Source organism: Mirounga angustirostris, unplaced genomic scaffold (assembly GCF_029215605.1).
Source record: "Mirounga angustirostris isolate CCGP_5_RB_7025 unplaced genomic scaffold, mMirAng1.0.hap1 SCAF_11, whole genome shotgun sequence".
NCBI lineage: Eukaryota > Metazoa > Chordata > Mammalia > Carnivora > Phocidae > Mirounga > Mirounga angustirostris.
This window is the reverse complement of record NW_026991719.1, coordinates 72,002,136-72,014,060: the sequence shown is the minus strand read 5'-3', so window position 1 is coordinate 72,014,060 and position 11,925 is coordinate 72,002,136. Positions and strand designations below refer to the sequence as shown.

Genomic DNA, 11,925 nt, shown 5'->3' with positions numbered 1-11,925 from the left:
CATAAAACTGTATATGACTTTATTACTTTTAAAGGGGGCCAAGCAACATTCTTCCAAGTCCTCTTTAAAACTCTTTTAAGGAGATATCCCATTGGAACTAATTTAATTTCCAAAAGCGAGAACACTGGGTGATTGATAGATTTCTATCCAGCAGAGCTATTGACAATAGGAAGAGAAAAGTCTTCACTGATGCTGGAATTGTTTGCTGTGATAAAGATGAGTTTTGGAAATGGCACTGGATTGGCATGCCTGAATGACCCTCATAAACAATGCTAGCAAATACTTTTCCAAGATAAAAAATGGGTAATTGAGGGAAATGGAAAGATGAAATCAGTATCAAAATAAATCCCAAAAGATAAAAACTATAGCACACAAGAACAAAAGTAATTAGGAAGAATGAAAAAATAATGGCTAAGTTTGCATTTTATGTTTTCCAGGCATTATACATTTTCTGAAGTTCATAAATGCATATAAAAGTAATTTTTCAATACTGAACATCTTAAATAATAAGTAACATTACTGGGATTTTTAGGTAATTATTTGAAATGATTGATTTTGTGAACTATATGCAAAATAGTTCTGATAATATTTTCAGGCACCTATCCTACTGGCTAATAAAACCTGTTTTTTTTTTTGCTCAAAAAATAAACTTATTTTAGATATTAAATTGTGATTCTGCTGTCATATTAACACAAAGCATTCACTCTAGTTTTCCATAAATTGATGATGGGAACTTTATCATTTATAGTGCTTAAATGCTATGCTAAGAGAGATGAGAATGTGTACTTTTCCATTTTCATTACATTTATCAAGATTATTTAACATAACCTAAAAGGCAGATATTCAATAAGTATTAACACACCATACTTTACCATATATTGACACTATTAATGACAAATATTAGAGAATTTGATCTGTAATTTGAAAAAAGTAACAAAAGTTAATTCCCTTGCTTTAAAACCAATTCTATTTTAATCCTTTTAAAAGTGTACTAATTCCCTCATGTTTAGCCAGCAAAAAATAGTAGAACTTATTAAAAGTATGCTCAATGAAAATAAATATTAAATGTGTCCTACCCTAATCACAAATTAATATGCAAAAGCTATTCTTTGCAGATTTTGTTAAAATAAGGAAATTTAAACCAAATAGAAGGCTTTTGATTTATATCTAACCTCCCATGAATAAGATCTGTTTTTTGTTGCATGGAAATTAAATAACTTTAGGACGGTAAAAAAGCTTGTATTTATTTCAGAGTTGGGAAAGATGTTACTGCTGCAACTTAAAGGCACCATATACATTAAACAAACAGCAATGAATTGAAAGTATAAGATTAAAAGATAATAAAGATACAACCCACTGATGGTGTGTTTGCTTTAACCTCTCCAGTTCCAAAGCTGACCTTATATCCCATCAAAGGAGGGGCACAATCAAACTCAATGTTCCATAAAAGACTGGGTCTGTATTTGTGTGCCACAATTAAGAAGTCATCAAATGCTTCAGGCTTATTCAACCCTACCTTGGCCCACTATGTGGTAGCAAACTCAACTAGTGGTAGCCCACAACTAGTAGGGCTTTCCTCATAAATTTAACTGTGGTGAATTGATTGGACAAACACTGAGTCTCGTCCATATTGGCTTTGGTCACATTGACACAGCTTTTAAATTGAGGGAAGAATGCAGGCAAGCAAAAGAGGGATAAGAAATATCAAAAGCTTCACTGAATGAACTAAACATATATGCTTTCACACTTCGCAAAATTAACGCATTAATTAGGTCTACTCAACTGCAGCAGAAACAGGCATTATCAGAAGATCTATGAACTCTACATTCCTTGTTTTGTAAAAATGATGGACAAATCTACATGAATGAGGGTTTCTAAATTTTCTGAAACTGACACATAAATGGTGACACACAAAAGAACCCAAATGGATCTTTTAGTCACATCTGGTTTTGTTGCCTTCATGCAGATCCAGTCATCACACAATGGAAAGGCATTGATCAGTTAATCCTCTAGCAAGCAAGATATCCATGATTGTCTTGCTTTCTGAATTTAGGAAATCATTTTCTCATGGAGTTGCCTTTTCTTTTTTATTAGAGTGAGACATTTTTTCATATTAAACATAAAAATAAAGGTAATCTGCATACAAAGGGCTAGAAAACTGCATTAGAATCAGACTAGAAAAACTCCAGTGGTTAAATTTAATTTCTCTTTTCAGGTTGTTTTGCACTCCAGTGAAATTCTATATTGATTTGTTTCATCTATTCTCTTACTACTAAGTATTTTTAAAAATTTTAAAGGATCTAAGCATTTATGGGAATCCTGAGAATCATGAATAAGTCGTGGTCTTATTTCCGTATTTATATGGTTTCTCAAGTTATCTAAATTTGGTATTGGAATTTAGAAGTTGATAAAAAGTATTGTCTAAAACTCATTAAACATATTGATAGGTTATGATTATTCTACCTGTGGTTTTTACAAACATTAGTGAGATTTTTAAAAGTATATTATTGAAAAACTTTGGAAAGGTAAATTATATTCACATTTATGCATTTTTAGAATATGCCTAACACATAAATATACATCCTTTTAACAGCTAAACATACAAGAAATTTGCCCACATTGTATATGTAAAATTACTAGTCCCTATGTATATAATCACAAAAAACATTGAAGACTTCTGCCTCTGCCATAAAGTAAGAAGAATTAAACTTATTTCTTTTACTTATATAAAGAATATCAACATAGGAGCTCATGCCCACCCCATATCCGACAGTTATAGAGAGGAGTATGCTGTTTACTGTACCTTGCATAGCAGTACTATCATGAGAAGTCCCATTGTTGTCTATTTCAATGTCTGGAATTCCAGTATCTGAAAGAAGTGACATTCAAGATTAAGGTACAATTCTATTTTTTTCTGATTCTACTTAAAGTGAAACCAGTAATTTGGTCCTATAGATAACACAAGACCTTAGATGGAATTTTCGTTTTTGTTTTTGTATGTCTGTTTTTAATGGTAAGAGGGAGGATTATAAACTATAGCTGAATTGTACAATTTGGCATATAGTTTCAAGTATATAGTAAATACTTATTTACTTTATTCTCTAGATATAATTCTAAGGAAAATAATCCCCTCAGACTATCAGGTAACATGACCTGACTGTAGAATAAGAAAAAGATGGATGCAATTGCATAAATGGGACTTCCCCATTCTTATGCTATACTTTTCATTGTAAAATGTGATAGATGATGAGATTATCTCTATGCTAAGCACACTGAACACCAAAGCACAAGTTATGGTTTGGGGTCTTTATGCAGTACTGGCTATAAGGACAAAAAGATACACAAATTGTTTTTGAAAAAAATTTGAGAAAAAAGAAGTAGTTAGGTTTTTATTTTCAACTTTAAATATGAGATGTGATTATCTAAAAGCTATCCATATCCATGAAGCACAGCTTTATATGAGCATTTCTGTATATACACATTTGCTTGGACACTCTTGGGTAATGTGATAATAGATGCCAATGTATCACCCAATGCCATCAAAGATTAATATAAGAAAATGCTTTGAATACAAGGTACCCATCATGCTGTAGAAACAGTTGTTTTTCCTTCATGATAGAAAAGCTAGACCTAGATGGAGTTCAATTATGGGTGGATTTTAAATATGTGAAAAAGAAGTCAAGCCACTTCAGAATGACAAGTTCAGGGCCTCAAATAACAATAATGAGTGCACAGAACATATGTCCCATTGCTACTCAAGATGTCCCATTGTGTAAAATATTAATGTATAATTACTTACTCTTTTTTTTTCTGTGTCTCAACGAGGCATGGTTAGCATGAGCTAATAATCTAGCATTGTATTTCTATTGATTGTGAGCACAATGATCCAAGACAGTCACAGTAAAAAGGGAACTGAACTTTTGGAAAGAAAGAATATGACTCACATTTATAAAAAATTCTCTACTCATTCTTAGTATAGGACACTGAAGCACCCTTTTAGTTTTATATGTATGGGTATGTGTACATGTGTGTGTAAATTTCTTAGGCTTATACTTGCTGTACACACATATTAGTTAATATACATATGTATATTTAACATGTCAGTTAAAAATATAAGCTGTCAGTGTGCTATGAAAGAAGAACCTGAATATTCTATGAGATGAAATGATGTTGTGGGGTTTCATAATCGAAAATGTAATAAGAAAAATTTGGAATTAAGATATTTCATGACAGAAGCATCTCTTCTCATAAAATCTCCAGGAATGTACTTAGAACATTTTTTTTTTCATCCAGGCCCTCCTTAAACCCTCAACGCTGATGCAATCTACATTAAAGAAACCAGCATCCTATAACTCATTAAAATAGAGTATACCAATCATCAGCATATTTTAATATGAATGGACATAAAATACTTACATTTTAGGTGCAAGGAGTTATCAGTATTACTGCTGCTACTGCAAAAGTCAGCAGGGTTTCCTGTTATTCCTAGGCTTTTTGTATCTCCCAGAAGAGGGATTATTTTGATACATTTAATTAGTAACTAAAGCACTTGGCCTCAAATTGATTTTTTAATTATTCTTGAACAGAGCCTGCCCCTCCCTTCCTTCCTTCCTTTGTTCTTTCTTCCTTCCTTCCATTCTTCCTTCCTTCCTTCCTTCCTTCCTTCCTTTCTTTTCTTTTCTTTTCTTTTCTTTCTTTCTTTCTTTCTTTCTTTCTTTCTTTCTTTCTTTCTTTCTTTCTTTCTTTCTTTCTTTCTTTCTTTCTTTCTTTCTTTCTTTCTTTTTCTTTCTTCTTTCTCTTTCTTTCTTTTTTTCTTTCTTTCTTTCTTTCTCTTTCTTCTCCCTCTCTCTCTTTTTTAAATCGGGTTTTTTTCTTTGTGTACCTTGAGTGTGAAAGTCCAAATCTGACATTACCTTTCAACATCCTCAGGCCACTGTCACTACTAGTGGCTTGCCTAAGTGCTTGTTCCACTTGTTCCCGGCGCTTTGATTCAAATTCCAAGGCTTCCTGCAATTTTCTTTTGGCTTTTTTCTCCTTCTTCAGACGCTTTTGCATGGTAGCTAAAACATGAAAAAGTAAATGGTTGGCAAAACTTCGGCCAACAGTTGCCAGTTTGGGTGGATTATAAACCATAGATACAGATACAAAGAGACACAAATCATATCATTAGCTTCTTTTGGTTCCAGTTCTCATTAGATTCAATCAGATGTTCAATCATACAATTTGCTTCTTTTTGCTTTCACCTTTCCAGTGCATATGCTTTATAATAAACATACATTTGTATGGCAGTGGTAGTAGTGGTAGAAAATTATTTTCTACTTTCACTAACTACATGCTTGTAATGATAGCATTAAATATTTGATAATTTCTTAGATAGAATTATTGGACACCTGCAATATATTGGTTCATAGCAGGGTTTTAAGTATACCAATCTTCATAGTCTTTCTGAATCAGTTTTTAAAAATTGAGATATTTTCATTGTGACAATAGAAAAACATTCAAGAAACATGTAAAATTAAAAATTTTAAACATGTTAAAAGTGTTTACATATAATTAAAATATTTTATTGAACTAATTATGATGCTAATTTAAGTTTCATTTGCATTTATTTCACAGTTCAAGGTCTTTCACATAAATGACCTTCAGCAACTTGAAAAGAATAATTTACCCAGGTAAATTTATGTTTATGTGAAACAAAAATTCAGAAGTCTGAGGTAATAACAAAATTGCAAAACTTGAAAAAAAGACACTGAGAAAATATGGTTTCTGTTACTTTTTAAAATATTTATTTATTTTGAGGGGGAGGGGCAGAGGGAGAGAATCTTCAAGAAGACTCCCCACTAAGTGTAGAGACTCAGTGCAGGATCTATCTCACAACCCACAAGATCATGACCTGAGCCAAAACCAGGAATCTGACACCTAGCTGACTGAGCCATCCAGGCACCCCTGGGTTCTGTTATTTTTTGATGAAAGATTATTAAATGAGGTTCAACATAAAAATATTTTACTATTTTAATTATACCTAATTATCACCATTCATATAAAGCATTTAACAAATTATTTAAATCAGAAATCTAGATTATTCAAATTAATGTATAATTTAATGTCCTTAATAATACAAAATTTTGCTTCTGGTAAAATCATCGGCTCAAAAACATTCTATATATTGATTCCCTTGAAATTTATGATTACGTATATTACAAACAATGTCACAGTGAAGAGAGAAGCAAAAAAATGTGCACCTTTAGCTCAAAAGACTGACCTAAGTAGCTTGCATTGTTTCAATAAGGATCACTTATGTGCTAATTGCTACATTCTTAAAGGGTCTCATGACTGCCTGTAAACCTCACTGATAGTTACCATGAACTGAATGATAAGCACCAGAGAAATATCATGAAAGCAGTTTTATGAGTTGTTATTTAAAGAAGACATTTATGATGTAATACTCCCTGCACATCCCCTCCCTTTTGAGCACTAAGCGTATAACCACCAGCTTCATACAGCAAAAAGTACAGCTCTTTCTGCCCATGGGTCCTATCCCCATGCTACTTAAATAAACTTACTAAGTTGCACTGTAAAACATCTCAAGAATTCTCTTTTGACTGTTGTGCTCAACAATCCCACAGCATCAGCATATTACTTTAAATTATATAAATAAATAATAATAACTATCATTTATTTAGGATGTACTATATACTGAACATTTTTTCTGGGACTATATCTAGGTTTTTAATTGGAAAAAAATAGGAATTCTAAATATACATATATACACAAAACTATGTTTTTATATAATATTTACATATATATAATTACTATTCTTTCTATATACTAGGAGAGTTGTTACTTTTAACCATAAGATCAATTGCCCCCTCTTTCTTTTTCTTTTTTCTAATTTTATTTTATTATGTTATATTAATCACCATACATTACATCATTAGTTTTTGATGTAGTGTTCCATGATTCATTGTTTGTGTATAATACCCAGTGCTCCATTAAGTATGTGCCCTCTTTAATACCCATCACCAGGCTAACCCATCCCCCCAACCCCCTCCCCTCTAGAACCCTCAGTTTGTTTCTCAGAGTCCATAGTCTCTCATGGTTCGTCGCCCCCTCCAATTCCCACCCCTTCATTTTTCCCTTCCTGCTATCTTCTTTTTTTTTTTTTAACATATAATGTATTATTTGTTTCAGAGGTACAGGTCTGTGATTCATCAGTCTTAAACAATTCACAGCGCTCACCATAGCACATACCCTCCCCAATGTCTATCACCCAGCGACCCCATCCCTCGTACCCCCCACCACTCCAGCAACCCTCAGTTTGTTTCCTGAGACTAAGAATGCCTCCTATCAGTGAGGTCATATGATACATGTCTTTCTCTGATTGACTTATTTCGCTCAGCATAATACCCTCCAGTTCCATCCACGTCATTGCAAATGGCAAGATCTCATTCCTTCTGATGGCTGCATAATATTCCATTGTATATATATACCACTTCTTCTTTGTCCATTCATCTGTCGATGAACATCTTGGCTCTTTCCACAGTTTGGCTATTGTGGACATTGCTGCTATAAACATCAGGGTGCACGTACCCCTTTGGATCCCTACATTTGTATCTTTGCCCCCCCTCTTTCTTTTCAATCATATGACTTCAGATAAAGAGTTCACCCTTTGTCATAAAAAGTTGGTTATACTGGATATGAGATATTTAGGGACTAGAAAGGATTTTAAGTGATTATCCAGTTCAACTATTGGAATAGATGATGATACTGAGGTTTACAGAGATGAAGTACATAATTTTTTTCTAAATCAATGAGGATAACAGATTAGGTTCCTATAATTATGCTAGTCATTGTAAATAAATGTGAAAAACAGTGCTTAGCACAGAGCAAGTTGATAAGCATTAGGCAGTAGTAGTAGTACTAGTAGTAGTGGCAGTAATGATAGTAGTAGTGATAATGTGATATGTTATGGTAGTAGCAGTGGTATTATTATTAGATCATAATATGCCACATTTATTAAATACAAATACTTCAGAATAAGTTTGATAGTAGATAAAATACTGCATCTACCATGTCTAGGCCATTTTTATTTTTATTTTTCTTAAAGATTTTATTTATTTACTTGAGACTGCAAGTGAGCATGAGCTGGGGACAGAGAGCAGGAGCAGGCATGGGAGGAGAGCATGAGAGGGGTGTGGAAAGCGTGTGGGGGGTAGAGCATGAGCCATAAGCAAGGGAGGGGGTAAGAGCTTGAGATGGGGGGAGGGGCAGAGGGAGAGGGAGAAAGAGGTTGAAGCATGCTCCCCACTGAGCAGGGAGCCCAAGTCTGGGCTCGGTCCCAGGACCCCAGGATCACAACCTGAGCCAATGGCAGATGCTCAACCAACTGAGCCACCCAGGCTCCCCTACCATGTCTAGTCCTCTTTAAAAGACAATAGTTGTGATAATAATTATAAAGATAGACCTGAAGAGTCTATGAGAAGTTAATAAACCGAAATTGGTATGAGCACAACCCTAAAACTTAGAAGCCATTTTTATTCTATATAGTAGATATGCAGAAGTCAATCTGAGAATGTTATTATATTTAACATATGATTATTAGGTTCTTTAGTATAAAAATTATTCTACTAAAAATATGTGTTTTTATGACTGTTAATCATAATAATATATTTTGCATACCAAATGCCAGAAATAAATGATTTTTTTCTAAACTGTAAAAGACTAACTTTTACTTAATAGTATTTAATGACTTTGGCAAGATAAGGAGAGGTTTAATTCTTTTGTTTTTAAGATTTTATTTATTTGTCTGTTTATTTATGTAAACTCTACAACCAATGTATGGCTTGAACTTACAACCTTGAGGGCGCCTGGGTGGCTCAGTTGGTTAAGCGACTGCCTTCGGCTCAGGTCATGATCCTGGAGTCCCGGGATCGAGTCCCGCATCGGGCTCCCTGCTCAGCGGGGAGTCTGCTTCTCCCTCTGACCCTCCTCCCTCTCATGCTCTCTGTCTCTCATTCTCTCTGTCTCAAATAAATAAATAAAATCTAAAAAAAAAAAAAAAACTTACAACCTTGAAATCGGAGTCACATGCTCTACCAACTGAGCCAACACCCCATGGCACCCCCCATTTTTTTAAGATTTTATTTTTGGGTGTTATACAAAAACAACGAATCATGGATCACTACATCAAAAACTAATGATGTATTGTATGGTGACTAACATAACACAATAAAATAAAATTAAATTTAAAAAAGATTTTTTTTAAACAGGTTTAATTATTTTTAAATGCAGTGACTGAATTTATATTTTGAACCAGACTAACAGTGATTCCCAGGCCTTAAGGAAAATATACAGTAAGCTTTCAATTACTTGCCAAAATTTTTGGAATATAATATACTACTTTGAAATAATGAAAAATTAGTGGATTTCACTCAACTGGAATTATTCTTCCTTGTTTAAGGAGACATTATCTACCTTGTGGATTTTCTCTCCCTTTCTTTGCCTCTCCTTCCCACTCTTTAATTATTTTATTGAATTTTTACTTAGTGACCCTTCCATAGAAGAGTAAGCAGAGAAGAGAAGAAGTTGAAATTCACAGTCATCACTTTTGTTGATGTTTAGTAATTTATGGTAAATGTAAGGAAAAGGTGGAAATTATTAGCTGAAGTGAAGTTTTAAATTTTCTCTGGTTTTGATATGAACTAATCTCTTTACCCATATCTGTACATAATCTAATGTCTACCCATGGTTGGAAAGTTATTCTATTTGTGAACATTAATTTTCCATTCTCTCTCTTTTGTGTCCATCCTTCCTTATGCAATCCTTGTTCAGTCCTCACCACCACTGCCAGGAGCAAACTTATTTTACATAATTTCCTTGTTTTTAGTCTTACTCCAAGCCCTCTTTAATCTATTCCCAATACCAAAGTGGTCTAATTTAAATCAGACCAGATCATGCCCCCTGCTTATCTTTGACTACTTCCCATCACCTATAAGACAAAATCCAAGCTAATCTTTTACATGGTTAAAAATGTCTTTTACAGTTTAGCTTCTACCCTCATCTTTCTCCATCATCTCTTACAGTTCACTTCATAAAATTCAGAGCCATAGTAATAACAAACTTTATAGTTGTCAATGTATGAGGCTTCTTGCCTTCATGCTTATGCTCACTGATACCTCTATCTAGAATGTCCAAATCGCTCAGATACTCTCATGCCCTTTCTTAGCCTACTGATCTTCAGATTCAAGTATTAGCATCAGGAAACCTTCCTCAATCATTCACTCCCCCACCAAGCTGAACTAACTACCCCTTCTCTATATAACCATATATACTGTGCATCATTGTTCTTGCCACTTTGTCTTGAAATTAACTGGTTGGTTGTGCTAGCCCTCTAAAATGTAAATCTCTCAAGGATAGAGACTGAGTTTTATTTATCTTAAATCCCCAGAATCTAGCACTGTTCTTGGCAAAGATTAAGCATTTCATCTATAAGAAATTATTAGATTAACTATATCCAGGGGTATTTTGTGAAATTGTGAGAAAACTAAGAATATTCCTATTTTCCAAATCTGCAACTGGCCTGAAGTCCAGATCTATTTCATTATCTTTAATAATAAAGAGAAATAGCATAAATATCTTACCAAGTGGATTACACACAGTATTTGATTCTTAGCTTGTCATTTTTTTCAGTAGTTCCAAGCTATCCCTGAGAATATTTCTACTACTATTGAGAATATCTATAACAAAATATTTATTCTGTAATTGAACTTGTTAAACTTACTTCTGCTTTGAAGCTCAACTGCGAGTTGTCTTTCAAGGTTTTCTCTAATTTCTCTCTCTCTATAGAGCTCCATTCGTAGTTCCTTTTTTTCTTGTTGAATCTGCTTCTCCTGGATGTGAGCATTATCCAAAGCCACTTTCAGTAGGCCCTGTCAAAGTACAGCAAATGACATGCAGTTCATCTTATCTGTTTTAGTTTCTCAAATCTGAAATAATTAATGTAGATGCTAATGTCTTGTATTACATTTATTTTGTTTATAGAAATATTGTTGACCTGAATGTTGGTCAACAGAGTCTCCACGGAGGACAGACTATCAGCAAAAATGAACGGTCCAGGGAATCCAGGAGGCAATGCCTGCCCAGGAGTCAGTTGGATCTTGTCCAAGGGTGTCTTCATCATTGGAATTTGAAATGGTACTTCTTCTGGAAAAAACAAAATTATATCAGAATGTTCACAAATTAACAGGTCAAAATTTTCACTGTGTTTCCTTTACCTCTATAGCATCTATAAATATTTTGTTTGTAAAACTAGATGATGGAAAACTCTTAATTGGAAGTTATACTTATTCCCCAGCTGCTTCTAGTTTCTTAAAATAAATGTTTCAGTAAATAATCAGTGAAAATGAAATGACATTTACTGCTAAAGAGGCATGAGACTTGGAGAAACACATTTATGATATGTTTATGAATACCTATAAATTAATCAAATCCCCTCCTTGTAAAGCATACACTGTTTTTTTTTTTCCTTTTCAAATCTGTCATCTATCACTGATTATCTATCTATCATCTATTATCTATCACCTCCATTCTTTAATAGGTTTATCAAAGTATAATTCATACACAATAAAATTCACCTATTTTAAGTGTACATTTCAATGTTTTTTAGTAAATTTACACAGTTGTGCAACGATCATCGCAAATCTATCTTAGAACATCTTGATCACCCCAAAATACCCCTTATGCCCATTTACAGTTAATGTCCTTCTCCCACCCTCCAGCCCTTGGCAATAACTAATCTACTTTCTGCCTCTATAGGACTGCCTTTTCTGGATATTTTACACAGATAGATACAATATGTGGTCTTTTATGTCTGGCTTCTTTTACTTAGCATGTTTTTGACTTTCATCCATGTGGTAGCATGTATCA

At 33.6% G+C, this 11,925-nt stretch overlaps 1 protein-coding gene across 2 annotated transcripts in view; it reads right to left on the bottom strand.

The window, feature by feature from the left end:
• Positions 1-2,294: 2,294 nt before the first annotated feature.
• DACH2 (dachshund family transcription factor 2) overlaps positions 2,295-11,925 on the bottom strand; it is a 909,992-nt gene continuing 900,361 nt past the window's right edge. For both annotated transcript variants that reach the window (XM_064574314.1, XM_064574315.1), the window contains 4 exons: positions 11,054-11,202; positions 10,781-10,928; positions 4,914-5,060; positions 2,295-2,869 (listed from right to left, as the gene is read on the bottom strand). In XM_064574314.1, the coding sequence (XP_064430384.1) occupies positions 2,637-2,869; positions 4,914-5,060; positions 10,781-10,928; positions 11,054-11,202 (677 nt within the window). In that variant the 3' untranslated portion in view covers positions 2,295-2,636. The remainder of the gene's footprint in view (positions 2,870-4,913; positions 5,061-10,780; positions 10,929-11,053; positions 11,203-11,925) is intronic.